Source organism: Strigops habroptila, chromosome 8 (assembly GCF_004027225.2).
Source record: "Strigops habroptila isolate Jane chromosome 8, bStrHab1.2.pri, whole genome shotgun sequence".
In the NCBI taxonomy this organism is placed as follows: domain Eukaryota; kingdom Metazoa; phylum Chordata; class Aves; order Psittaciformes; family Psittacidae; genus Strigops; species Strigops habroptila.
The window spans coordinates 46,906,343-46,931,429 of record NC_044284.2 but is presented as its reverse complement, the minus strand read 5'-3'; the positions used below and the strand labels follow the sequence as shown (position 1 = coordinate 46,931,429).

At 48.0% G+C, this 25,087-nt stretch overlaps 2 protein-coding genes across 7 annotated transcripts in view; one reads left to right on the top strand and one right to left on the bottom strand.

The window, feature by feature from the left end:
- The first annotated feature begins 1,263 nt into the window (after positions 1-1,263).
- STK25 (serine/threonine kinase 25) lies at positions 1,264-22,014 on the top strand. Of its 2 annotated transcripts, none has more exons than XM_030493814.1 (12): positions 1,264-1,496; positions 2,388-2,514; positions 8,272-8,502; positions 9,940-9,996; positions 11,106-11,214; positions 12,397-12,554; positions 12,825-13,010; positions 13,227-13,372; positions 14,267-14,381; positions 14,676-14,747; positions 17,785-17,921; positions 19,871-22,014. In XM_030493814.1, the coding sequence occupies exons 2-12, from the start codon at positions 2,464-2,466 to the stop codon at positions 19,908-19,910; spliced, it is 1,302 nt and encodes a 433-aa protein (XP_030349674.1). In that variant the 5' UTR covers positions 1,264-1,496; positions 2,388-2,463; the 3' UTR covers positions 19,911-22,014. The 2 variants fall into 2 exon arrangements, with proteins under 2 accessions (XP_030349674.1, XP_030349675.1); XM_030493815.1 differs by lacking the exon at positions 1,264-1,496 and adding an exon at positions 1,560-1,609.
- A 636-nt stretch (positions 22,015-22,650) lies between these two features.
- The window catches only part of FARP2 (FERM, ARH/RhoGEF and pleckstrin domain protein 2), a 74,310-nt gene continuing 71,873 nt past the window's right edge, over positions 22,651-25,087 (bottom strand). For all 5 annotated transcript variants that reach the window (XR_003992508.1, XR_003992507.1, XM_030493809.1 and 2 more), the window contains one exon: positions 22,651-24,366. Coding sequence is in view for 3 of the 5 variants with exons in the window: in XM_030493809.1 (XP_030349669.1) it covers positions 24,276-24,366 (91 nt within the window). In the remaining 2 variants the exon portion in view is untranslated. The remainder of the gene's footprint in view (positions 24,367-25,087) is intronic.

Here is a 25,087-nt window from a genome sequence, read left to right as displayed (position 1 = left end):
TCAAGGCCAGGTTGGATGGGGCTTGGATCAACCTGGTCTAGTGGAAGGTGTCCCTGCCTGTGGCAGGGGGTTGGAACTGGACGAGCTTTGAGGCCCCTTCCAACCCAAACCAGTCTGGGATTCTACGGATTGCTGCTCCTCCCTGCATCCATTAGCTGCTCCATAGCACTATTATCTCGACACTGTACTAAGGTCTATGGGTGAGGTTAGTGCAGCAGCTTTCTGATGTGTGCTCAGACTTGGTATATCAATTGACATAAACGTTGGTGAGACTTTTGCCCTCTTGCCTGATGCCAGGACTGAAACTACCCGGCTTAAATTAATGAGTCTCCATGACTGGAGCTGCAGAGCCAAGCCATTGGGGTGAAATGGCTCCTAAGTAACACACACAGGAACTCACAGCTTAGCCCCCTGTGCGGTGATTTGTGCATGTGCAGACAGGGAATGGATCACCATTGGTCCTTGTGGCAGCAGAACTGGAATAGAACTCCGTTCTCCTTTTCCTGCTTCACAAGGAAGCTTTGATTCCTCTGTCTGCTCCTAGATCTAAGTCAAAGCACTTTGTGGGGCTAGAAGGCTGGTCCTGCAGGTACCAACTCAAGCAGTCAGGGATCCAACAGGTAAGACCTTTATTGAAAACCCTCCAACCGACAATCGCTCATTTAAATACACAGGTATTATCTCATCGCAGGGGTGCCCGATACCAGTCCTCACTGACGCTTCTGATGTACCCCTCAACGCGAACCCTGGCAAAAGGGCGGTGAAAAGCCCTCGCCCCGCGCCTCACCCCTGGTGCTCCCGGGAACCCGCCCAGTTTGCTCCGCCGGGCTCCCCGCAAAGGGGTGAGGGGCACCGGCCCCACGGGGAGCCGCGGCCGCTCACTCTCACGGGGGCGGGGGCAGGGGCAGGAAAGGAGCTGCCCCCGCCACAGGACGAGGTCGGAGCGGCACGGTGACACCCGGACCCTGCAGGGCAAACGGGACCCGGCCCCGCCCCGCCGGGAAGACCCATCCCGGTGCAGCCCCGCCCGCGCCGCGGGGTCCTCTGGGATGTGTAGTCCCCGCAGCCCCGCGCTGCCCGCGCCTCTCGCACGGGAGGACCCTCCTCCCCAGAAGCCCCCCTGCTGGCGCCCCGCCCTCCCCTTTCTCCCCGCCCCCGCCCGCCGCCTGCCGGGCTTTGTAGTCCACGGCGGCACTCCCGCGGCCGCCCTGCACCTCGCCAGAACTACGCCTCCCGGCAGGCAGCGCGGCACAGCCTGCCCCCGCCCCGAGGCGTGCCCCCTCCCCGCGGCCTCCGCCGCGCCGTGTTGTTGCGCCCGGCCCGGCCCGCCTTTCCCCACCCCTGCCCCGGTACCCCCGCCCCCCCCCCCGCGGCGGCCGAGCTCGGTGTCCCAGGGCAGCCCGGAGCGGCGGCGGCTCCGTGTGCCGGGGCCCGGCATGGCACCGCGCCGCCCCTCTCGCGGGGACTGCTGGCCCTAGGTGCAGCGGGCTGCACGGGTAGGTGCGGCGGTGCCCGCAGCCGGGAGGGCCCCGGGGGCTCCGCGGGCCGAGGATCCGCCGCAGGAGCCCTGAGAGGGCCTTGCGGGGCGGGGGGGGCTGTGGAGGGGCTGGTATGGTGCGTTCTGAGGCGGTGATGGGGCGGGAGGGTCTGAGGGTCCCTGAGGGGACGGGGGTGGGAGCTGAGGGAAGGTGGGGGTCCATGAGCGGGGCTGAGGGGAGGTCGTGGGGCCGCCATGGCCGGGAACGCTGAGGCGGGCTGTGGGGAGCTGAGGGGACTGGGCTGGGCTGAGGGGTCGCGCTGGGTTGGGGATCTGGTGCTGCTGAGGGAGGAGAGCCCTGCGGGGGGGGTTGCTGAGGAACATGGGGTCTGGGGAGCACTGGTGGGGCAGTGCCCAGGGATGAGGTAGGGTTGGGGTTCCTGAGGAAGAAGAGGTGCACGGGGGAGCGGAGCTTTGCAAGTGGGTCTGCTGGGGAATATGGGAGCAGAGGGGTGCCCTCAGTGAGAGCATTACTGGGGAGCAGTAGGAGGAAAGAGGTGTTTGAGGATGATGTGGGTTGTGCTAGGGAAGATGCTGGGAGCGGTGATGAGGGGATAGTGCTATAGGGGCAGCTGTAATACTGGGCAGCACGCTGAGGTGATGGTGGGGAAAATGGTGCCTGAGGCTTTGTCAGTGTATATCATTAAAGTGAGGTTCCCTGAACTGGAAGGCATGTCTGGAAGGAACTGGGAAGTGGGGTTTGCAAGGAGGGGCTGGCATGCTTGGAATGGGCTGGTGGGTTCAAGGAGAACTGCAAATTGAGGACAAAAAGATGCAGGTAGCTCTTCAGGTGAATGAGCTGGGCTCTGAGGACCTCAAGTTAGAGCTGTTGTGTTCTTGCTTGTCACAGCTGACCAGTGGATGAGAAAGCATCACTTTTCCTCTGTGCTACGACATCCCAACCCTCCCTGATTCTGGAAAAGCGGATGTCTGACCATCCTATAGGCATGGCTCACTTGAGGGAATTTGCCAGCCAGGTAAGCGGCAATTAAAAATTAGTTTCAAACTCCTGTTTCACGAGCAAACATTCTTACGCTTGTTCTTGAAATAAGTTAAAAACAAATAACCAGGAAATCATTTTTTGCCACTCTTTATCTCTTCTTGCACACGTCTCAGCTTACTCCTGTTAGGCAATTGATTTGTGTCTTATTCCATGACGGTGCGGGACTGATAGTGTTAGGTTGCCAGCCATATAGAAAGGGAATTCTTTGCCCAGTATCATGCCTTTGTCTGAGGTTAACTTTGGTCTTAGGAAGACAGGAGTCATTGGCACTCTCAGTATTTTTTGGAGGGGAAGCCTAGAAATGGGGACAGAAGAGCCGTGTGTGCAGGCTGTGCCAGACACACCTTACTGAAGTGTTCATAACAGCAGAACTGAGAAAACAGTGCTTGTAAGCTTCATGCGTAAGAGGCAGTGATATTTGATGCTGAATGTTTAATTCTTCTGAGAGAGATACCAGCCTCGTGAATGTGGTTAAATCCTGTTTGTTGTGATGACATTTGCACAAAAGGAATGTGGAAGGATGATGTCATGACTAAAAGCTAAACCACATTAATAATATTGGCTTGAATCTTCTTTCTTCTGATTTGCTTGTGGGCTGTGTTTGATTATTGGCAGATGTCAATACTGAATGTAGGTCTTGTTAAACCATGGTTTCTGCGAATTCTTGGCATTTTCCTGTTCTGCTCCTGGTGTAGCATTATAATACTAAAAACTTCAGTGGTTTAAGATAATGCTTTCTCCAAGCTGTTTCTGATTTAAAATTGATTTGCAATGCATCTTATTTTGCATGCTGGCTTTCACATAAACTGTTCCCCCAAAGCGTGTATGGAATTAAATGCAGATATAGTACCTGAGTCATTGTACAGGGAAAGAAATGAAAGGAATAGGAAAGGCTACTGTCTGGTTAGGGCTGAGAACCGAGTTCTGTAGCTACAGAGGAGGTTGCTCTAAAGCTTTTTTGTATGCAACATTCACTAATGAAGCTTATCAGAGTTCCAGTGGTCTCATCTCTGAATTGATTATGTAAATGTAAGGCATTCTCAGATTCTGTCATCCCAGGACTCTCTATCTGGTCCTGGAACAGGAAAGCAATCTCTCCTGTCCCTTCCTCAGATCTCTTTAGGAATCCTTGATGGGACCTCGGAATTCGTGTAACTGAGGTCTTGGTGGAAGGGCAGAGGGAATTGGCCTGATGTTCTCTTCAGAGTTTAGGGAGGTGCTGTGAAAATCCAGAGACTAAGACTCGGATTGGAATGTCAGAGGCTTGAGTTGTCTTTGATTCCCAGTTCTGTTGCTGATCTGCAGGGTTACCTGAGGCAAATCCCCAGGTTCCTTTACGTCTGTGCCTCCATTTCCCTGCCTCAGCTGGTTGGCGCGCTCTTTTCTTGACTCCCCTTTGCTGTGTAAATACAGCACAGTGGGCCTTCGGTCTTTCTGGTCGATGATGTGTTTGTGTTATTATGTGTAAAGCTCTGATCTGAGCTCTGCTTCTAGTTTTGTTGTTCCTTATGTGACCTTGGAGAAGCAGTTCAAGTTCTCTAGCTAAGTAATGTTTCACTCCCTTGAAGCAAACGAATGCTATCTGTGAAGTAAGTTGGGACTCAGACAAATCTGTGTGTTTCAAAGTATTGAACACAAACTTCTCTCTTGTCTATACTCCAGAAGTTCAAAACTGTCTTAGGTTTGGCAGTTGAAAAGAGCTGTGCACAAATTTAATAGAGACAGGGAAGCTTTCAAATGTTTCCAGATACAAAGCTGATGTCCCCAAAGAGAACGTAGTACCTGCTGTGGATATCGCTGTTGGTGGCCCGGAGGTCAGTGTGTAGCGTGCAGTGTGGGTAAATGAGGGTAGTTATTCACCCTTCTTCTCTAGTCTCCTCTCAAAGGCTATGGATATCATGCCTCTGCAGCTGGAGTTGGCAGAGCTGCCAAACCCATACTTTCCCCATGAAGCAGCTGGTGTTACTGCCAGGCTTGCCTCAGAACACGCTGCAACTCTTAATTCCTGATGTCTGCAGTGAGTCACTCTGTTTTAAAACATGGCATCATCAGTCGTGATGGCAAACACCCCCACACCTGTCATGACAGAGCATCCTTCTTTCCTGAGCAGTGAGATTAGACCCTGGAGGGCAGAAGTGGAGCACATTACCAGTAGATTGTCCTCATCCCTCTCATTCCTTCCCCTTCCTGCATGTACAATTGAGATGATGCTTTGTGTGCTCTCCCTCCAAAGCCTGTTCGTGCCCAGCTGAGCCATCTCTAGTGTCTGACTGCTCTCAATGGGGAGAAAGAGCATGAGGCTTTTTGCTCCAGAACTGCTGTGTAGTTGACAGTCAACCAAAAAGGTATGATAAGGTGACCATCTTTTAGAGGCTTTATACATTGTAACAGAAGAAGGAGCAGTAGCTGATCAGCTAGCTCTTCAGGCTCTGGCCTGCAGCTCCATTTTGCAGCCCTGGTGGGTTCTGTGAATGTGGAAGAAAGTGGAAAGATTCCAACAGTTGCACAGTTGACAGGTGCTAATAATCTGCTTTGGGTTAGCTATGCTCATTTCTGCAGGTGTAAAGCATTTCATCTGGATTCTGTTACTTTCTGCTGATGAAGATTTTCAGGTGTGTTTGTACCTGTGCAGTCACAGCACATGGATTTGCAGCCAGGATGATTCTCTTAACAAGACTGGCACTGAGATCAATTTATATTTAGAAAAGGGACAAATTGTGCTTGTTACACCCCTCATGACAGTGCTCCAAATTTTTTGGGCTAAGGGACAGTCCGGCTACACAGAACATCTTCCTTTCCTCTTTGCCCCCACTGTTTGACCCCCCTGAGTGTAGCAGTGTGCTTCTCTTCTGATGGAGCAGTGCGCTTGCATAGCTCTCCATTCCTGGCACTGCACTTGTCCTGCTGTCTGCTGAGTGCTGAGGCTTGTGTGCCCATTGATCTGAACGTGTGCTCAGCAGCAGCAAGTTACCCTGTGGCAGCTCAAACAGAAGCCTTTTGAATGGATGAGACCTTCTGAGCAGATGTCCTGCAGAGGAGTATAATTTTATCTTAGTTTCTTATGGGAATTCAGGGTTGCTTCCACAAAAATGCCAACTGGCAATGTCTCTGCTGGGCAGACACTTACCTGCTTGAACCAGGGATGGGCTGTTTCCTCCTCCCCTGTTTACAGAAAGTGAAAAAAATTCCTTAGCAGACTCCGGTCCTGCAGCAGGCATCCAGGAGCCTGTGACCATGGCTGGAATGACTCTACCGCTTTGCGCATACTCACTACTAGGTTCTGGCTGTTGCTGGGTATGACTTGTGTGATTTTTGGCAACTCTGTCAAGGATTGCACATCCTCAGGCCTTCCATAGAGTCATACTCTTGCCCTGTTCTGGTACTGGGAAGGTAAATCCAGTACTTACACACAAAGGTTCCTGTTCCAGCCTAATGTGGTGGGTCTGTCTCTGCTGCGTGTCAGAACTGTATCATTTTCCTGAGTCCCCTGAGCAAAGTTTCCGTGTGCTTGTCAGGAAGGTTTAATTCCTTCACTTCGTTCCATAGGAAATGGGATCAACTGACATCAAAGAATGGAAGCTTGATTACGACGCTGTCTGTGATTACAGAGCCCCGTGCATAAAATAGCGGTTGTCCCAAAACCTGCCTGCAGTAGCTGGTGTTCTTCTGTTTGATGTTGTGTTCTTGACGAATCAGTCCTGATTCTTTGATGTGCCATGCCAGGGTGAGGAGGGGCGCAGTAACTTGCACCTTGCCATTTCTTTTCTCATGGCAAGATTACTTACATGGGAGAGGAAGAACCTTGCAGGATTGCTTCCCTGCAGGATTCATGTGGATAGTTTCCTTTACCAGGTGAGCCAGGTGCTTCTAGGAGATGATCCTCTTTATCTCCCTTCTTCCTGATGTGTGATGGTGGCTGCTATGGTGAGTGGCATTTTTATGGTGCAGCAGGTGACTGTGCAAGGAAACGTCTAGGATACCTTGTTGCCCTTTCCTGTAAGTTGGTCAAGAGATGGAACTGCTTCTGGCCTCTTGTGAGCCTAGGCTAGCCAGACTGTTCTCCCTGTGCTGCAGTCATCATTCTTGTGTTGTCTCCTGCTATTTCTCAAGCTTAAACCCTCTTCCTTTGGCCGCCTCCCTCTTTCCAGTCCCTCTCATGTATCTCCAGTTCCTTTCATCTCTGCATATCCCCTCCAGTCTGTTCCAGTGCATTTGTTCAAAGTACAGCCTGTTTCAGTGTTGCCATGGATGCGCAAGGATATTTGGTTATCCTTCTGTATCTTGGACTGGAATGCATGGGGAAATCCTGTTGAGTGAGCTGACTGTAAAGCTCATTCTGGGCCTGGCTTATTCCATATAGCAATGCATGGGGTGCAGAAAGCAAACAACCTGTAATGACTGGCTGGCTTAATCATTAAGCAGCACCTCGGGCTGCTCAGTGATGGCTCTACTGCTGGAACCTGGTGTTAGATGGAAGAATGCAGCTGCCCTGTTCTCAGATAAAATCTCACCTCAGTGCCCTTGCAAGGGAGCGGTGCTCTGGGTGACGTGTTGGAGGTGAGACTGAGAAGTTCTGGGTGTGGAAAACTCACTGTAACAGCTTGGCCGCCTCCTGGGCCAGGCCGTGTTTTCCAGCTTGGTTTTTTAATAGACTTGTTTTTAAAGAAGACAGAAAGACTAATCACAAAGAGCCTTTTAGTGATGAAGAGCCTAAAGCAGAGCAGGACCTCCTGGTCTGCAGCTGGAGAGAATGAAATAGCTTCAGAAAATTATTCTGATTTCTTCCCTTTCTTGTCCATACTCATCTTAATAAACAGTTAACTTTGAAGCTGCTGTTAAAGAGTCAGCATGTCTCTGATGATCCTGTCAGTAGCTTCCCAGTTGGTGTGCTTATCTAATGAGGGAAATGCTGTTTGCTTTTGCATCTGGGTGTGCTAGCCAGAGGAGAGGCTGTTCCAGAAAAGCACGTCTGCAGATCGGAGTGTCCATTGAGCTCTCTTGTCTCCTCTGGGACAGGCAGGTGTCTGTCCTCCTTGCTGCTGACCTTCCAAAAGACATGAGGCTCCCTCTGCACACATCTGAAGAGAGCTGGGCAGGATGCTGCCTGGAAATCAGGCTGCAGCAGAGAAGGCAGCTAATACGAACTGGTCGTTATATTACTGCAGTATTTCACCCTCCAAAGAAGTAGGAAAGGGTTCAAATCTTTCAAATCATTCCAATCTTTGAGCGCAGGAAGGCAGACTAGGGAAGCATTTTTGTGAACTTCCTATGGCCTCTTGCTTGTGCCCGTTTTCTCATCTGGCTCTTCAGAAGAAGGCTGGTTCTGGTACACCTTTGCCTGTTTTTTTATTCAAGTGTGAACAAGTGCTTGCTCATGGAGCTGCTTGGGTACCAGTTTAGTGCCTGCAATTGAGCAGTCTTGTCCCAAAGGAGCTGACATTTTGCATAAAGATACTTACTGACATTCTTCTTCTGCGCTTCTCTCCTCTTCTCCCACTATGCTCCGTAGGGGCAGAAAGTCCATCTAAGAGGTTTCTTCAGTTCTAATCTTGGATGCATTTTGCGTTAAGTTTCTCAGCACATGAAGCCCTTTTAGGATATGTGAGGTTTGGATGAATTAAAAAACACAGTGGATGCACAGCTAGGGAGATGAGCTGTATGTGTGTGCATGGCACTCTGCAGGCTGCTGTGGGGCTTAACGGGCTTCTCCCATCTCTGCTTTCTGGTGTAGCACTCCAGGGTGGATCCCGAGGAATTGTTCACCAAGCTGGAGCGGATCGGCAAAGGATCGTTCGGTGAAGTGTATAAAGGGATCGACAATCGCACCAAGGAGGTGGTTGCTATCAAGATCATTGATCTGGAGGAAGCTGAGGATGAAATTGAGGACATTCAGCAGGAGATTACAGTGCTCAGCCAGTGTGATAGTCCCTACATCACCCGGTACTATGGCTCCTACCTGAAGGTAAGGCAAAGCCATGGCAATTCTCTTGCCAGCAGTTTGGGAATGGCGTGGGCTTCTCTGTGGGTGCCACAGCTTATGGTAGCGTGCAGCACTGCAGAGTGTCCACACTGTGAGTGTCAGTGGGGCAGCAGGAACAGCAGTGGCTCTGCTCACTGTGTTTATGGGTCTTAATAGGAGACTGGGCTTTAAGACACTTGCAGGCGCCTCATACAATGTGGTCCCAAGAGCAGGGTACTTCACTGGGGAGAAGACTGTTTGTTGAAGAGGCTGACCTCTCCCTGGTTTGACCATTTTTGAAAGGAAATTTGTGGAATACTTTTCCAAAATACCACAGTTTTAAGGTAGTAACACTGAGGGCTTTCTGCCTCTGGAAAGAAATGGAGTTTGAAGCTGTACTTTGTGACCCCAGAGGAGGGCCACAAGAATGATAAGGGGGTTGGAGCACCTCCCATATGAAGACAGGTTGTTCAGCCTGGACAAGAGAAGTCTCAGGGAAGATCTTAAAATACTCTTCCAATGTCTGAAGGGGGTCTTCAAGGCTGCTGGAGAGGAACTCTTCATCAGGGACTATAGTGATAGGAGAAGGGTAATGGGTTCAAACTTAAACAGGGGAGATTTAGGTTGGATATAAGGAAGAAATTCTTCCTTGTGAGCGTGCTGAGGCACTGGCACAGGGTGCCCAGAGAAGCTGTGGCTGCCCCATCCCTGGCAGTGTTCAAGGCCAGGTTGGACGGGGCTTGGAGCCACCTACTCCAAGGTGTCCCTGCTCGTGGCAGCCCTAGTTCCAGGGGCTGGAACTGGATGATCTTTAAGGTCCTTTCCAACCTAAACCATTCTGTGATTCTATGATCTTGTGATCATCATTTCATCAAAAATTTTGAAAAGAATGGGAATTGAGCCTTTGGAGGAGTGCTGGTACCACTTCCATTGAGAACAGGTTTAGGAATCTCTAACAGAAGCTGGTAGTAGTGAGGACCAGAGAGGCGTCTGCATGCGGCTGCTGGAGGTGTATGTAAAACTGGGTCTGTAGCAAACAGTTCCTGAGCTCTATGGATCTTGATTATTCCTTGCATATTTTTCAAAGGCCATAATGCATGTTCTCAGCCTTCAGCTGAAAACACCAAACAAGCTGTAGCTTCATGGATCTGCTGCATATCTTCTACTAGGATCATGTGAACCTCAGTCTGGAAATCTCTTCTCTGAGGAGTAAGAGAGTGTCTTGCTGATTGTACCCTTCAAGCTGGCAGGTCAACCACTGTAATGCTGGGTCATCAGAAAAGATGGAGCTGTGAGCTCCCTCCTTAAGCCTCTGAGAGCTGAGGTGTGCAGCATCTCTTGGATCGTGTACAGGACTATTCATGTGCCTTGCTGCCTCTGGGGTCTTTCACTTTTCTATCTATTATTGGGTTTGCTCTTGATTTGTGCTCTTGCTTGCAGGGCACTAAGCTGTGGATAATCATGGAGTACCTAGGAGGAGGTTCAGCTCTGGATTTGGTAAGTATGTGGTAAGCTCTGGACCATGAAAAACATTGGCTGGAGCCTTGGTTTGTGAAATGCCCATAAGCCAGACACTCACTTGCCACATACCATCTCTTTGACAGCTGTGTGCCTACCATACCAGCTAGGTAGTGCAGGACAGACCCACTGGTTATGCGTATTCCTGAACAGCAGAAAGGTTTGCATGGAGCTCAGCTATCAAAGCGCTGTTCTCCAGTGTGCTCTGCTGCTTTACAATGGGAAGAGCCAGTGAACTGAAATGTGACAGCAGCCAGTTGTTTTGGAGCAGTACAAATCCATACTTCACCTAATAAGAACTCGTGGTGTTGCTCAGTGCTTGCATGACATCAAGCTCAGCAGGGACCTGGTCTATAATCAGGGTTCCCAGGTGTTTGATAATACAAATGATGTCTAACAAGTTACCTCAGATTTTAAGGGAATACAGATGCAGAATAAACACAGGAGTGAAGTTCTGCTGTGCTATATTCTGTTACAGGATCTTGGCTTTCTCCTTAGGACAAGCAAGCCAGTTTTTCCAGAGCAGTAACTAAGGTCATATAGTGAAAACTGCACTGACTTGAGGACGGGTGTAGCTGGGGGGGGGCCTGTCATCAGCAGAAGTCATCTTAGTGTGAGAACCTCAATTATTGCACTGAGAAGGCAAGACTTGTTTAGAGGAGAACTGATAGAAAGGAGAACTCTGATACAAGACTTCACAGCCAGAGGGTACAAGGTGTCTCTGGGCTGTTGCAGTGGCTGAAATTCAGTTCTTGCATGCTGGCAGAAAGGCTTGAACAGGAGAAACTGTTAAGATGTTCTGTTCACCAAACAGATGTTCTGTTCCAGGCCAAAGTGGGAGATGAGCATTCTGCTGTTTGTCTGGGAAGCCTTTAATAGACTAATAGAAACCCCCCCAAAGATTTCCATTTAATGTTGCCGGGTGCAAAGTCCAGCATTCTGCTTGCAGAATGAGCACCAGGCCTACAGTAGGTGCTTCCTGCTGAGTGTGACCTGCTTGGCCAAAGTTTCCAAGACACAAGCTGAGAAGCTGGAAAATCCAAGGCATAAGTCACCCTCTTTTAAGTAATCTTTCTGCCCTTTATCAGCTGAAGCCGGGACCCCTGGAGGAGACTTACATAGCTACTATCCTCAGAGAAATCCTAAAGGGTTTGGATTATCTACATTCTGAGAGGAAGATCCACAGAGACATCAAAGGTAAGATGTTACCTTGGGGATGTTACTAACATCAGATTCAGCAGGATTGTACAGCAGTAATCTGAGAGGTTTCAAAGACAGTTTCTCTGTGCTACTTACCCTGTTGGGTGGCTTGTTTCTGAATCTGATGCTTTTCCTTTTATTGCAATTCATGGTTTTCATATCTTTAGGGTTTAGAGTAACAGTAAGGATCTGTAGCTCTTATCTGGGATTTGCAGTTTGGACAGGCAGGGGGCTAAAGGAAAGGAGTCAGTGAAAGGCATGCTCAAATACTAGCTGACTTATGTCTGGACAGCTGCTTTACTGCAGGACCTCAGGCATGTGTATGCTGATTATAACTTACTGTGAAGGTGAGCTGTCCTCATGCAGGGTTCACAGCACTAGAAAATCAGGGCAGCTTGTGTCAGCTTATCCTGTTCCTGATTTTTATAGTCATTGCCTGTATGCAGTGGAGAGAGACCTGGCATCTGCCTCCCAAAGAGCAGTCTCACACCAAGCACAGAGCATCAGAGGACAACCCTGTGAAGATGTGGCCAGTGTTGGATGCTGGCTGCTCTGACCCTCTGCAGGAGGGGATGTGAACAAGCAGAGCAGAGAAACCTCATGCAAGGGGATCTGTTGAAAAGATTCCATTACGTGTGTGAGACTGCACGTTTCTAGCACATTTCAAGCTGTGCAGGGCTGCTGGCTGCCAGCAGAGTGGGAAATGCTGAAAGCTTGTAGGTAGGGTCTCTCCCAGAACAAGAAGTCCTACCAAAAACCCTCATCCCAAAACCTGCACAATGTCACTGTCTTAAGCCAAGTGAGTGGGAAGCAGTACAAGACCAGGACTAGTGAGCTCTTTAGAAGGATCTGCTGTTTAACCTGTGCTGATGCTCCTGTGAGAAAAAAAAAAAGGATGACCATTTGAAGTATCTTGCTGCCCTCTGGTCTTTGTGTGGCCAGGGATCAATCTAGCTGATTGTGTGGCCCTTCACATCTAGTTCTTGCTACTGCTCTAGAAATACTTCCCTTCTGATCCAGCTAAGTGTGTGAACTTGGTCCATGTTACCTAGCAGAGGTAAATTCTGAGCTGAGGGTTTTCACTGGGGCAGAGGAGGGTGTCACAGGAGGTCCATTCTCAGTATTCAGTCCTGTGTGGGCTGGGCATGATTCAGTCTTAATGCTTATTTGTGTGAACAGCTGCCAATGTGCTACTTTCGGAACAAGGAGATGTGAAACTGGCTGACTTTGGGGTGGCTGGGCAGCTGACAGACACACAAATCAAGAGAAACACCTTTGTTGGGACTCCATTCTGGATGGCACCAGAGGTCATCAAACAGTCTGCTTATGACTTCAAGGTGAGCTGGGAGCAGGAGGATTGCTACTTGGTGCTACTATATATAAGATGATGCTAGGCTTAATACAGAGATTGGAAGTGCTGCTTATTGCAAGAATGATACTCTCCTGTTATGGTTCAGGGTCTGTTGGAGAAGTTTGTCTATTAGGCATGAAACACCTTATCTGATTTTATGTGATCAGCCCTTCAGCTGTGCTAGAATCGCATGCTTCTGTGTTGCAGAGTTGCTCCCTGCTGATCTGTGCTATCCCTATTCTTGCTCTTCTTTCAGGCAGACATCTGGTCCCTTGGAATTACAGCCATTGAACTAGCAAAGGGAGAGCCTCCAAATTCTGACTTGCATCCTATGAGGGTTCTCTTCCTGATTCCCAAAAACAACCCTCCAACGCTTGAGGGTCACCACAGCAAGCCCTTCAAGGAGTTTGTGGAAGCCTGCCTCAACAAGGATCCTAGATTTGTGAGTATTGCTTATCCACCTGGGCATTTGCATAAAGTATTGCAGAGGTCAAAGAGTTATTTAGCAGAAGACCTTTTGGTGCAAGGTTTCTGGAGAGAAAGAAGTCCTGAGCTTACAGAATGGACAGGCAAGCCTGGCAAGAATTGAAATCAGTGCACTTGCATGGTTAGTGTGCAGAGATGGTTACATGTAGCATGCTTTCCTTATTTGCTCCAGAGGCCAACAGCTAAAGAATTGCTAAAGCACAAGTTCATCACACGCTACACCAAGAAAACCTCATTCCTAATGGAGCTGATAGATCGATTCAAGCGCTGGAAGTCAGAAGGCCATGGAGAAGATTCCAGTTCTGGTGATTCTGATACGTACGTACATGCTCTGCATGGAGGGGTGCCCCTGCTATACCCTGTGTGCCCCAGGGTAGCCTACAGCAAACAGCTCGGGTCTTTTTCCCCACCTGGGTTGGAGCTCTTATGGTAGCTCAGGGCGAGACCTGAGAGCATCTGTTTGCGGCAGCAGGTGACTGCTGCCTGAAGAAACAGGCTGTTACCCCCTGTTCAGTGGGACCTGGTACTAGTATTAACCTGTGGAGCCTCTTTGCTGAGAGTAAGGAATCAGAAGTACTAACAAGAAGTATCTAGTCTGTGCATAGCTAGTAACCAAGGCTCTTGTTGCCTGTGTTTTATGCACATTCAGTTAAATACAAGAGCTCCAGGCTTTAGTAACTGCAGCAATAGCTGTGATTGTGTGTTAGTGTGTTCATGGGTAGAGTGTTCTGCTGTTGATGTGGAGGGATGAGGCTGTGAGCTTTGGCTGAGGAAAGGGCACTTTGTTGCCAGGCTGGTGTCGCAGAGTTTTTCTTCACCTGCAGTGGCAGCAACTCAAGGACCAATGACTCTGGGAGGTTGGCTTGAAATATGTAAGCCTGGCCCCTCAAATTGTGAGTTGGTTTGTCCTAAATTCTCCTAAACTTAACTCACACTTTAAACTGTCTTCAAGCTGGCTAGAGCAGAAAGGTGGTTGTGGTCATTTAGAAACATGGTGTAGTAGTTTGCTCAGGTTTCTGTGGTGCTCTGTATGGGCTGTAGAGACAGAAATGGTTTCTGTTTAGGGTTTTTTTCTGGAATAGGGAAATGCCTGGAGCCCTGTGGTGATAGGACAGTCAGGTGGGGGAGAGCTTGTGACTATGGAAAGGCATGGGTAAAACACCCAGTGTGTGGAGCAAGGCTTTGTCTTGACTTTCCCCTTTTCATTTGCAGTGATGCAGACACAGAGGATGGAGACCAGGGTCCAATCTGGACATTCCCACCAACTATTCGCCCCAACTCCTTGAGCAAGCTGCACAAAGGAATGGCTCTTCATGGTTCCCAGAAGGTCTGTTTGCTGTCTGTTCTTTCAGAAGTGGACTGAACTAACACAAGCTTTGGAGGGCCTTGGGGGGGCTACCAGTCACTTGTGTTCTGTCTAAAATTGACTTTAGTGTGGGTATCAAGGGCTGGTGACCCAGAGTTGTCTCCTCCACATCATCAGGGTGCTGCAGTCTGTGGCTTTTCTGAGATCTGGTGAGGGGACTGCCATGAGATGCTGTGAATTTACTGAAGACTTTGTAGTTTGTGTGCTTTAGGGGCCTTTCCTTGTGCTTGTAACTTTTCTCATCTTGCTTTCTAGCCTACTGAGCCCATCAAGAGGCAACCACGGTCACAGTGTCTCTCCACGCTTGTTCACCCAGTTTTTGGGGAGGTGAGTAAAACCTTCTTGGTGTCTGTGATGGTTGGAGGTGAATTTACTGACATGGACCAGTAAATTGCAGAGATTTAGGAAAAGGAGGTGCAGTGAGGTACCTAGTAGGATTAAGGGACTATGAAGCATTTGTGCCTCTGTTCAGAGGTTTATACTGTATGTTAGGAAAGTGAATATGCCCCTGGAGTGTCCTCTCCAATACACTTATGTTCCTAGAAGTACAGCATTACTGTGTTCTCTTCTGGTGAGGATAAGGTAGAGGAGTACCTCTTTCTTACGTGTGTCTTAGGTTTGCTAATGCCTAGACAACTCTGGACACTGATGTCCCTGGCCTCTGTGGCTGAAGTCCAGCTCCCATTAGGGCAGGCAGGTATTGAGCTTGCCTGTCACTGTGCATGTTCCCTGCCCTTGTGCTATATGCAATTGTCCACAGCAGAGTCACTGAGGGGAATGTGGGTGCATTAGAGCAGGAGTTGGCTTTGCCAGTTACTAGGCCATCTTCTTGATTTATACATGCCTGCTATTACTGGCATGGCAAAGCCAAGGAGTTACCCACCATATGGCCTGTGGCAGGTAGGCTGAGAAATTGTGTTTGGAAAATCCACCCTGTTTCCTCATGTTCTGGGTGGAGATGTGGAATTAAAAGCTACCATTAATGATGGGATAGTGCCTGTATCAGCAGAGAGCTGAATTGTCTTTCCAGCGGGGTGATGTTTTAAGGGAGAATATATAAATAACGTTGGTTTCTGATGCAGGCAGTTTGTTTGTGCAGCATAACCACTGATACCTGGTTCTCAGTCCTTTCGGTTTAGGAGCCTTCTGGGGGAGGGAGTGCTCAGAGCTGTGAGTTCTCGAAACCAAAGAGTGCATCTTCGTGCTTCTCCTTACCAAGCTTGCTGTGCCGGTTCCAGGCGGGAAGTGCCCGCTCAGACCTTTCATCTCTGCTGGTTTGACTCCCTTGCCCCAGATTTGCTGATCCTCCTTTCCTTTCATTAGACTTCCCTGCTGGCTCTGCTGGTCCCGCGCAGTGCAATCAAGTGCAGGGAAGGTTCTGGACAGTCTCTGGAATAACCTGGCTTCTGCATAGCATGGGGTTGGAAGAAAACTTTTCTCCAAGTCCAAGTAGGGAATCTGCCTCATTGCTGGTTGCACGTGTTGTTTCAGTTCTAGTTTCCTACCAACAGCAGACTTTCTCCTTCTCGCTGCTGCATCTTAGACCTGCTAGGTTTCAATAAAGCTGGCACCTTTTCACCTCTTTCTATAACAGGCCTGAAGCTGGGCTTTATGAATTGAAATCTTACTGAGATGCTGTTTATAATCTTTTCTATGCCTTCCCTGCGTGCATATTAATGGATGCTAATATTGAAAATGACCCACAGCGGTTCATTAACACAGATGTGAGCAACTGCAAATCTAGAAGCCCGTCTGCCCCTCCTGAGGCAGGGAGGAAAGGTAAGGTATTTGGGCCTGGAGGGCCAAGCAGTGAATAAAAACCAACTGGTAAGGCTTTGTGCAGGACCCCTGCTAACCTCCAAGGAGCTCTTCTGCAGGGGGAAGTGACAGGATCAGGCTGCTCACATCACAGGTTGCTGGGCAAACTATATGTCAGTGACCTGGCAGAAAGGCCAATAACAGACTGGCACCTTACCTGCAGGACAGACCCTGTGACTCATATTGCTCTGGGGCAGGCAGTCTTTGATAAGGTAAACATCAAATCAAATCCTTGGCTTTGGCATCACAACTATTTTTGGCCTAAGAAATCTGCATCCTTGATGTGTGGTTGAGTTGCCCTCCATGCCCCCACCACTGCTGAAGGAGCAGAGGCATGAGTGAGTTGCTCCCCAAGCTGAGGCTTTGTGTTGGTGAGCAATCGCCCCACTGAAGAGGCAGCAGCTCTTTCTGACTAGGAACCGTTTGCTTCCAGCGGGGAACTTGGAGCAGGGGGACAGTGCAGCTGGGGATTAGCATTCACATTGTCCTGCTTTCTGCACCATGGGGAAAAGGTGAGCTCCAACAACAGGAAAGGCTGATCCTAGAATTGCAGGCAAAGAACTGCGAGGCTTATGTAAAGCCCATTAATCAGCGTAGCCTAACAGGAGCTTAATCGAACCTGACAGTGATTAGCTGGCAGATAGTGCTTGTTCCATGAAAGGTTTTCATCTCTGTTCAGCTCACTGTGTAATGATGCACACTAGGGAAGGGGCTGCCACATGAGCTGCTTGTGTGAGAAGTTGGGGAAATGCTGCAGAGGATGTGACTGTGGGTTTTCCAATGACAGACTCCTTCATGCTCAGCATCAGTGACCCATCAGGAGTTCCTTCATGACAGAGGTTTACCTATTTCAAATTAACAACCAGAACTACGTGCAAGTAGACCTGTGGCTGGTGAAGCCTAGTTGGCATGCACTGACCATGATAGATGAGGCTGTTCACCTAGGTCAGATGCTGCATGTGGAGGTCTTGCTGTCTGGGCTTCATTCCCTTATCCCCCTGGGAAAGGTCTGTCATGGGAAGGAGTGGCTCAAGATCCATAGCGTGCCTCAGCCTCCCTGTCAGTAGAAGCAACTCAAACTTTGTTGTTGAAAGTGGTGGTGACTGACTCCTGGTGTTAGGGTATTTTCTGCCCTACCTCTCTGCAAGCCTTTAGCCTGGGTGCTAAGCTGTCATTAGCAGCAAAGGTGACTGTACTGGTTCAAATACAGTTGAGTTCTTTGTTCTGTTACTACTTACAGGTTTTCAGGGCTGTTGATCTACTTCTAGTATCATTTAGTTTGTTTAAGAATACATTAAGGCCTGTTTGTTAAGGACTTTAATTGCTATTAGTACCTGGAGGAAAGTCTGAACTCCAGACACTGGACTTCATCTTCCTGACCTACAAAAAGACCTCTTTTTGATTGTTTTCAGAAGAATGTTTGTGCCCTTTTGCGCCCTTGTGGAGTCATACTAGAAGGGAAAAGGACTTAATGTCTGTCCTGCAGCGCTTGATCAGTGCTTTCTGCAATGAGATAAGGAACTAACGCACCATTTCTGGGTTGCAGCTTAAAGATAAGCACAAGCAGACTGGAGGCAATGTGGGAGCTATGGAGGAGCTGGAGAACGCCTTTAGCTTGGCTGAGGAGTCCTGCCCAGGCATCTCTGACAAACTGATAGCACAGATGGTGGAACGGGTACAAAGGTGAGTGTCCTCTGGGGTGTGAGCTGGGCTGAAGGGGGCAGTGAACCAATCCGTTGTCAAAATCTGGAACTGGGCAGTCAAGACAAACAAAAAGTGAATATTGATGACAAGGGACTATTAGGTCAGCCACGTCACTTCTTTTAACTGCTTTACATTTAATGAAGCAGTTCTTCCTGCCTCAGAAGTCCTTTTGCACACTGAACAGGTTTCTGTAATGTAGATGAATGTTGCAGAGCACAGCAAGGTGCTGCTGTTCACCTTTATCTTGCAGACAGGCAGAGAGAGCTGGGCTTGTTCAGCCTGGAGAAGAGAAGGCTCCGGGGAGACCTTAGAAAAGCTTGAGTGCCTAAAGGGGCTGACAAGGAATCTGGAGAGGGACTTTTTACAAGGCCAGGTAGTGACAGGAGAAGGGGGAATGTCTTTGAGCTGACAGAGGGGAGATTGAGATCAGACATTAGGAAGAAGTTCTTCCCTGTGAGGCTGGTGAGGCGCTGGCACAGGTTGCCCAGAGAAGCTGTGGCTGCCCCATTCCTGGCAGTGTTCAAGGCCAGGTTGGACGGGGCTTGGAGCAACCTGGTCTAGTGGAAGGTGTCCCTGCCCGTGGCAGGGGGTTGGAATTGGATGAGCTTTAAGGTCCCTTCCGCTCTATGACAAGTATATGTATGTGTGTGTGTATGTACGCACATATGATGTCCTGCTGGCCCCATTACCCGGGCAGCAAGGTCTATGCAAAATGTCATCAGATTGTTTCTGGAATAGTGAGTATCTGTTTCATTGCAAGGAATGTGCTGCTCAGCACTATGTGCAGCCAATCACTCTGCTTGTTCAGCTTCAGGTAGCAAGAAAGGGTAATTTTCCTGGAGTGAATTACTTCCTAACCCAGTGAAGGTAGAATTAATTCTTTGCTGCTCAGCAGGTGCTGCATCAAAATTGCTTCTACTACTGGCACCAAGTTCAGTCACATCCATGTGCTTCAGGCAACAATGTCAGATCCTGATCACAGGTTTCTCAGGCTTTATTTAACATTAATGTGCCTTACCTCCCTTTCACAGCAGGCTGTCCTAAATCTTACCCTTTTTTCACCAGCTGAGAAACTTAACCTTTGCTGCCTCTCTGGTTAGAAGGCTGGAAGTATTTTGCTATACATATGACCAAAGGAGCCATTCTCTGCTCTGGTTGCTAATGTAAATACAAGCCAAGCTTTACAGTCTTTGCACCCTTGAGCTTGGGCTTTCTAAGCATTTATTTCTGACAGCTTTAAGCTAGTGTAGTTTGGTTGTAGCTCACGTATCTTTTGGATGCTGTCAAGCAAAGAGCAGCCTTAGATACCAGGGGCTGAAAATACTGGCCATTCTTTAGGGCTCCTGTTACTAAGTCATTCAACCTCCCAAGCAAATATGCTATGGGTATGTTCATATCTCTCATCTAATAATCACTTAAAGGTGGAAAAAAACCACTCTAGTCTCTTCTGGCTGACCCACAGAGGTCACAGAAAGTGTCCTGCTGATACCTGCAAAAACTTTAGCTTCTAATTGAGCAGGAGGTACTTGTAGCTGTGTTCTGGGTGACTGCAGGGCAGCTGTTGCAGTATCATTCACTTCTACCAGCCTAGAAATGGCACTACTGGATGGTGCAAAGGACAAGACACTGGCGTTTTGTTTTGGAGGTCTGCAAGAACTTAGAAGCCTTGGTTAATTTCTTCTTGTAAAACACTAGTGCTCAAAATTCATTAGCCTAAAATTGGGTCTTAAAAGCCGGAAACAAGCACCACCTTGGCTTCTGTTAAACAGCTTGGTTTTCCTTTCAAGACTTCTTTATCTAGAAAACTGGCAGTGGGGAAAAACACACCCCGGCCTACCCCTTCACCCGCAGACACAGGGGTTGGTGCAGTACGTGGGGGCTTGCAGTGGACAGCAGTGCCCCGTTCCATGCGTTATTCCTTCTTGCAGGTTTTCACACAGTCGGAACCACCTGACCTCTGCCCGCTGACACCGACATTCCCTGCTGCTGGTTTGAGGGGGGAAGGATTTTTTCCAGCTTCATAAGAACTACATCTCTAATCCAGACCACCATCTGCTGTTGGATGCAACATTGTGTTATGGACTCCAGGACATTTCAGAGCCTCCATATTACACGTTTTCATGATAACCCAGGGTGGGGTTTGCAATGCAAGTACAATTTAGACCTTTTGCAGAACCCGAGATGGGTGGTCTAATTGTTTTTACAATGTAATCAATGCAGTTTTTAATTGTTTCCCTATGGATGTATCCATTTTGGCTTGGTTTGATTCACAGCTTGTTACTGGTAAATGCCCGGCTGCTGGAAAAACAGGGAGATTCTCTTCCATTGAGGTGTATTTCAAAGGTGAGTGCGATGGTTTTAGCCTCCTGCCCTTCCTAAAGAAGTGTTTGTGAGCAGTAATGTGTATGTGCAGGTATGTTTGGAAGCTCTCCATGCATAGAAAATTTCCATGCCTTTGGAAGTTTGAGCAGCTCTCCAATTGTTCTGGAGGTTTGCCCCAGTTCCTTCACACACTAGTAATGAAACATTGTCAAGTACAGCAGCAGCTGAGCTAACATGCTGCTGCTCTTTCCAAGCATGTCGTTTCACAGGAGGATGGGTTTGCTGACTGTACTCTTTTTGGCTCTGGGACATCATTTTGTATTAGGCTTTGGTTCACCTCATTCAGGCAACAGCAGAACTAGCCTTGAGTCTGCAGGGGCTGGAAGGCAAAGTGGTTACATTTGTTTTGGGAGCTTGTGGAGTTCCTTTTCTTGGTGCTTTCTGCAACTGAAGCAACTAGATATGCAGTCCTAAGTCTCCAAGCTGAGCAGACACCTACTGTGCATGCCCAAATATTGCAGATTTAGGGTTAGAAGAGAGGGCGGGGGGGACACAACAGCCAAAGATGCTGACAGGGCTTCAGTTTAAAAGGCAGCTTGCTGTTGTGTCGCTGTTCTTGAGGCAAGAAACCTGTCCTCTACAGAAGGTATCAGTTGGATGGCTGAGCAGCAATGCTATCCGTGTGGCTGGGGGTTCACAAAAGCTTCCATCCCCTTCTCAACTTTCCCTTTCTGGCTCTTCTTCAGCCTGGGATCTGAACTTGCTGAAGCCAGGGCTGTGGTGGTGGTTGCTAGCAGAGAAATCAAAGCATCAACAGCTGTATTGGCTGCTTAAGGTGTTCCGGTGGAGCCATCCCTAACTAGCTTTGCATTCTGTATAATACTAGTTTATAACAAACACAGATCTTTAATCTAGGTAAATGCACAGATCTTAAAGCTATGGTAAAGGTCTAGGAAAACAGACTTAGGAACATAACTTTGATAGCTGTTTGCCTAGAGATCTGCTCTCTAATTGTCAAGATATTCCCATTAGGTCAGCAGGACCTTAGCTATCCAGATCTTTGTTTGGGTGTCTGGGTGCGAATGATGTGGCTCACCCAGAGCCACTGAGAATAAAAGCTGTAGCTATTCAGCATTTTTTTTAAAGATAGGCCACTTTGTTAGGAACAAGGCGTGAGTTTTGGTACTTTGATTCAGACCTGCAGATTGTAAGTGCTGGGCTAAAAGTAGCTCAAAAAGACCCTACGTTCCCTAACCCCAGTGCGTGGTGTTCTCTTTAGCTTATGGCTATCCTTTACTCTTCATCTCTGATGGATAAATACAGGCTCAGCAAACACTATGAACAGGTCCAGTAGAGAAGAGGTGCTGCTGGTTGATCAGGGTGGTGTTTCTCTGGGGTGAGAGCCATCTCGGAGCCTGCATTTATGAAGAACAGACCAAACCCATTTTTTCCTCAGGAGAAGGAGTTAACATGTAAAACAAGAGTTACTGAGGTGGAAGGCAGAGGCTGCAGCCCAGCAGAAAGGCAGCTGAAGGGCTCCTGCTGCTTTTGAAGTTGCTGTTTCATGACGGTAGCAAATCATGTCAATAAGGTACCTTGTAGTATTACTCACATGCACTGCAGTGTAATGAGTAAACTTTTTAAAGGAAACAATCCCCACGAACTTCGTCCAGTATTCAAAGCAACAGTGGTTTTAGTTTTTAAAAACGTTGAAAGGGATCTGCCACTTTCAATAAAGTAATAAAACAAATGCTGCTGTAACATTGTATTATTAAGGAAAAAGTATTTGTTCGAGCTGCTTTTCTTTGCATTCTTTGTGCCTCATGTACATCTAACAGTGACTTGTGAGACAGACCTGTTGAAGTACTTCTTGTGCAAAGAGGGAATACAGCAAAAAGCAGATTAGATTACTCCTTTGCTGGTAACTAGATAAGCTTTAACAGCCCAGCCCTGGAGCTGCTCCCCAGTCTGGTGGCACTCATAGGCTCACTCATCTCTTCCATATCATTCTGCCTCCGTGCTCTCTCTCTGCTGCTTGATGCTGGGTGAACTGCAAACCAGTCTTGGAAAACTACTGAGTAACTTGAACACTCTAAAAAATAGTATTTCAAATCCTGGTGCTAGAAAGCTCTGCTACAGTAGGTGAGCTCTCATGAAAGAGGAAAACACGCCTGCTCACAGACTCCAGATTTGACTGACAATACAACACATACAACTGTCAGTATTATCCAGGAAAACCACTGAATGCAAAGACCCATTCATCAAGTGTGAAACCTTTTCTCTCAGTCCTGAGGAAAAGCAACGCTTCTGTGCAGACACCGTCCATCCTCCCATGAGCGTGGCCACGGATGGGGATGATGGGCTCAGGAATAAGAGGCTGAGAGAGTTTTATACCAAGATGCTATTTACTTCCAACAGTCATATTCAGCTGCATTATAACAGATCTAGGCAATCCACATGTATACACCTACAACAGTTAATAACATTTTAAAAAAGACACTAATAAATTAAGTACATTTAACTTACATGGTACAATGGTCATTGTGACAGTGGTGGACAAGGCTGGATCTGCAGTCTAGGATCTTCTCTAGGATGCAAATGCTAAGTGAGCAGTCTGGAAAATCCCTCTGGAATCCACAGTCCTCATCCCACACATGTTAGACCATAACCTGAAACAGCCTTGGAGAATGCACATGCTGGCCTCTGTACTTCCTGTTCTCACAGGAATCTCCACATTCCTCCATCCTCACAGCATGCGACACTTTTCCTTTTCTTTCACTGCACCATTGCATTGGTCCTTCTAGTACGCAAATACTTTTCTGTCTAATATAAAAGCAGAGTTCCCTAGAGCCCATCGAAGCCACATCCAACAGCATTTTGTGGCACTTATTTCAGTCCTTCTGTGGAGGCAACCAAATGTGACAGCTTTACAAAAACAGAACAAACTGCAAACATTTCAGATTTAATACAAAGATTTAATAGAGTCCACAGACACTAATGCTCCATCTGGAATCCAGTGACTTTCACACCTTCATGAGAAACAGATGAATCCCACCCCAAATTTTAAGGTAAGAATAGGGATTTTCAGGAGTCTTTGTGTGACACAAGCACAAGCAACAGTGACTTTCAGAGCAGCTTGTTCTCCTGTATTGCTTAAATGCCTTGAAAACATCACCTGCATCAGGGTAGAGAGTGTGTTTGTTATCCCTTGCCGTAAGTAATGCCTACTACAGGATAAAGAAACTCTGGAGATGTGAAATGAGAATAGTGATTGACCCTCTCAGCATAGAATCATAGCAGAGTTCAGAGGAAAAACCATCACCCTACCTGTACCGACCCGCAATATAGCAAAACCTCAACAGCTCAGCAGAGGTTCAGTCCTCCTGCTTCCCCTGGAAAACTGCTGCCATGGCAGTTGCCAAAGAGCAGAGTTGTTCCGTGAGAGCTGCAGTTCCTGATCAAAACGAACTGTGTTTAAGCTAATACATCTGTGGGTCCCCTGTTAGTCTGAGACAACTGTGCCAGCAGGTTGACATTAACAGCAGCAGTACAGCCAACCACGCTGAGCATCAGGGGAAAGGGAACTTCTGGGAGGCAGCAAGCACTGGCACCAGCAGCTGCCAGCCACTGCACCACTGACAGCTGCTATTTTTCTCCCATATATGCTGACCATCCAGCCAAAAAGTAAAACCAAGGAGGCATTTGCCCTCAAGGCAGGCAAGGGTGTTACTGTACAGGTACAACTGGAACAATAAACCTTCCACGATGTGTGCACACTGGAGCTCTGCAGTTGTTAGGTTCTCTCTTAAGTAGGTTCAACTGGAACAGACCTGACCCTCTTCCATACCATTGGTAGTGGATGTGATCACCATCTGCAACTCCTTCAACTCCCACTTTCCATACCAGCTAGAAATGAGCCTCCTGGTTCCTTGCTTTATCAGCTCCAGAGACTCCTGTTTCCATCTGCCTCTTTTGTTGATGTTTACACCAGAGATCCAGCTCTGCCCCACTTCAGTCTGTGTGACTGTCCTTCTCATCCTTTGGAAGCAGCAGGCTTGACCTGGCTGGAGAGCTGGTGGCTCTCTTGATCACCTCCATCCACCTGGCAAGAAAGGACATGAGAAATGCTCAACCCCTCACTCACAGATGCATCATCTCTTCCATTATGCGCTGTGCCCCTTTCACCAAACCTCACAAAACAGCTGCTTTTCCACCTTTTAGGAAATTAATTCTTCAAATTAATAGCTTGAGATGTAGTAAATACACCACAGAACATGGTTGCCTGTCCAAGTAACAGCTCTACAGTGCTTTGAGCTCCAGAGAGCTCTTATAAGAGCACACTGCATTCTCTTGTAAGAGTACATCCATTGTGAATTAGGCATTTTTTCCTTGAAACCACTACCTGAAACCAGTGGATTAAAAAGCACAACCCTGCTGTCCCAGGTAGCTGACATGTACATTCTTTACAAGGGTGTGATGCTCTCCCAAGGAAGAAGGTGCCACCTTCTCAATAAAACCACACACCAAACCACCAAATATTACCCTGCACAGCAGGACACAATGCAAGGGTTTTCAACAGCTAATGTAACAGAAAAGCTTTGTACATGTTGTACTTTAAACATGATTTACTTTGGACCATGTGTGGAAGCCCTCACAGCACTACTAAACATAATTATAGGGAAAGTAAAGTGAAAAGCAGCACTGCACTTGTTGCTCTCGACCTTCTGTTATAACTCCTGTTTTCAGGAGGAAAGAGTCAGATGATTAACCAGTGAGTTAACAGCATATCATATACCTAGACAGACAGAGAAAGCAGAAAATTA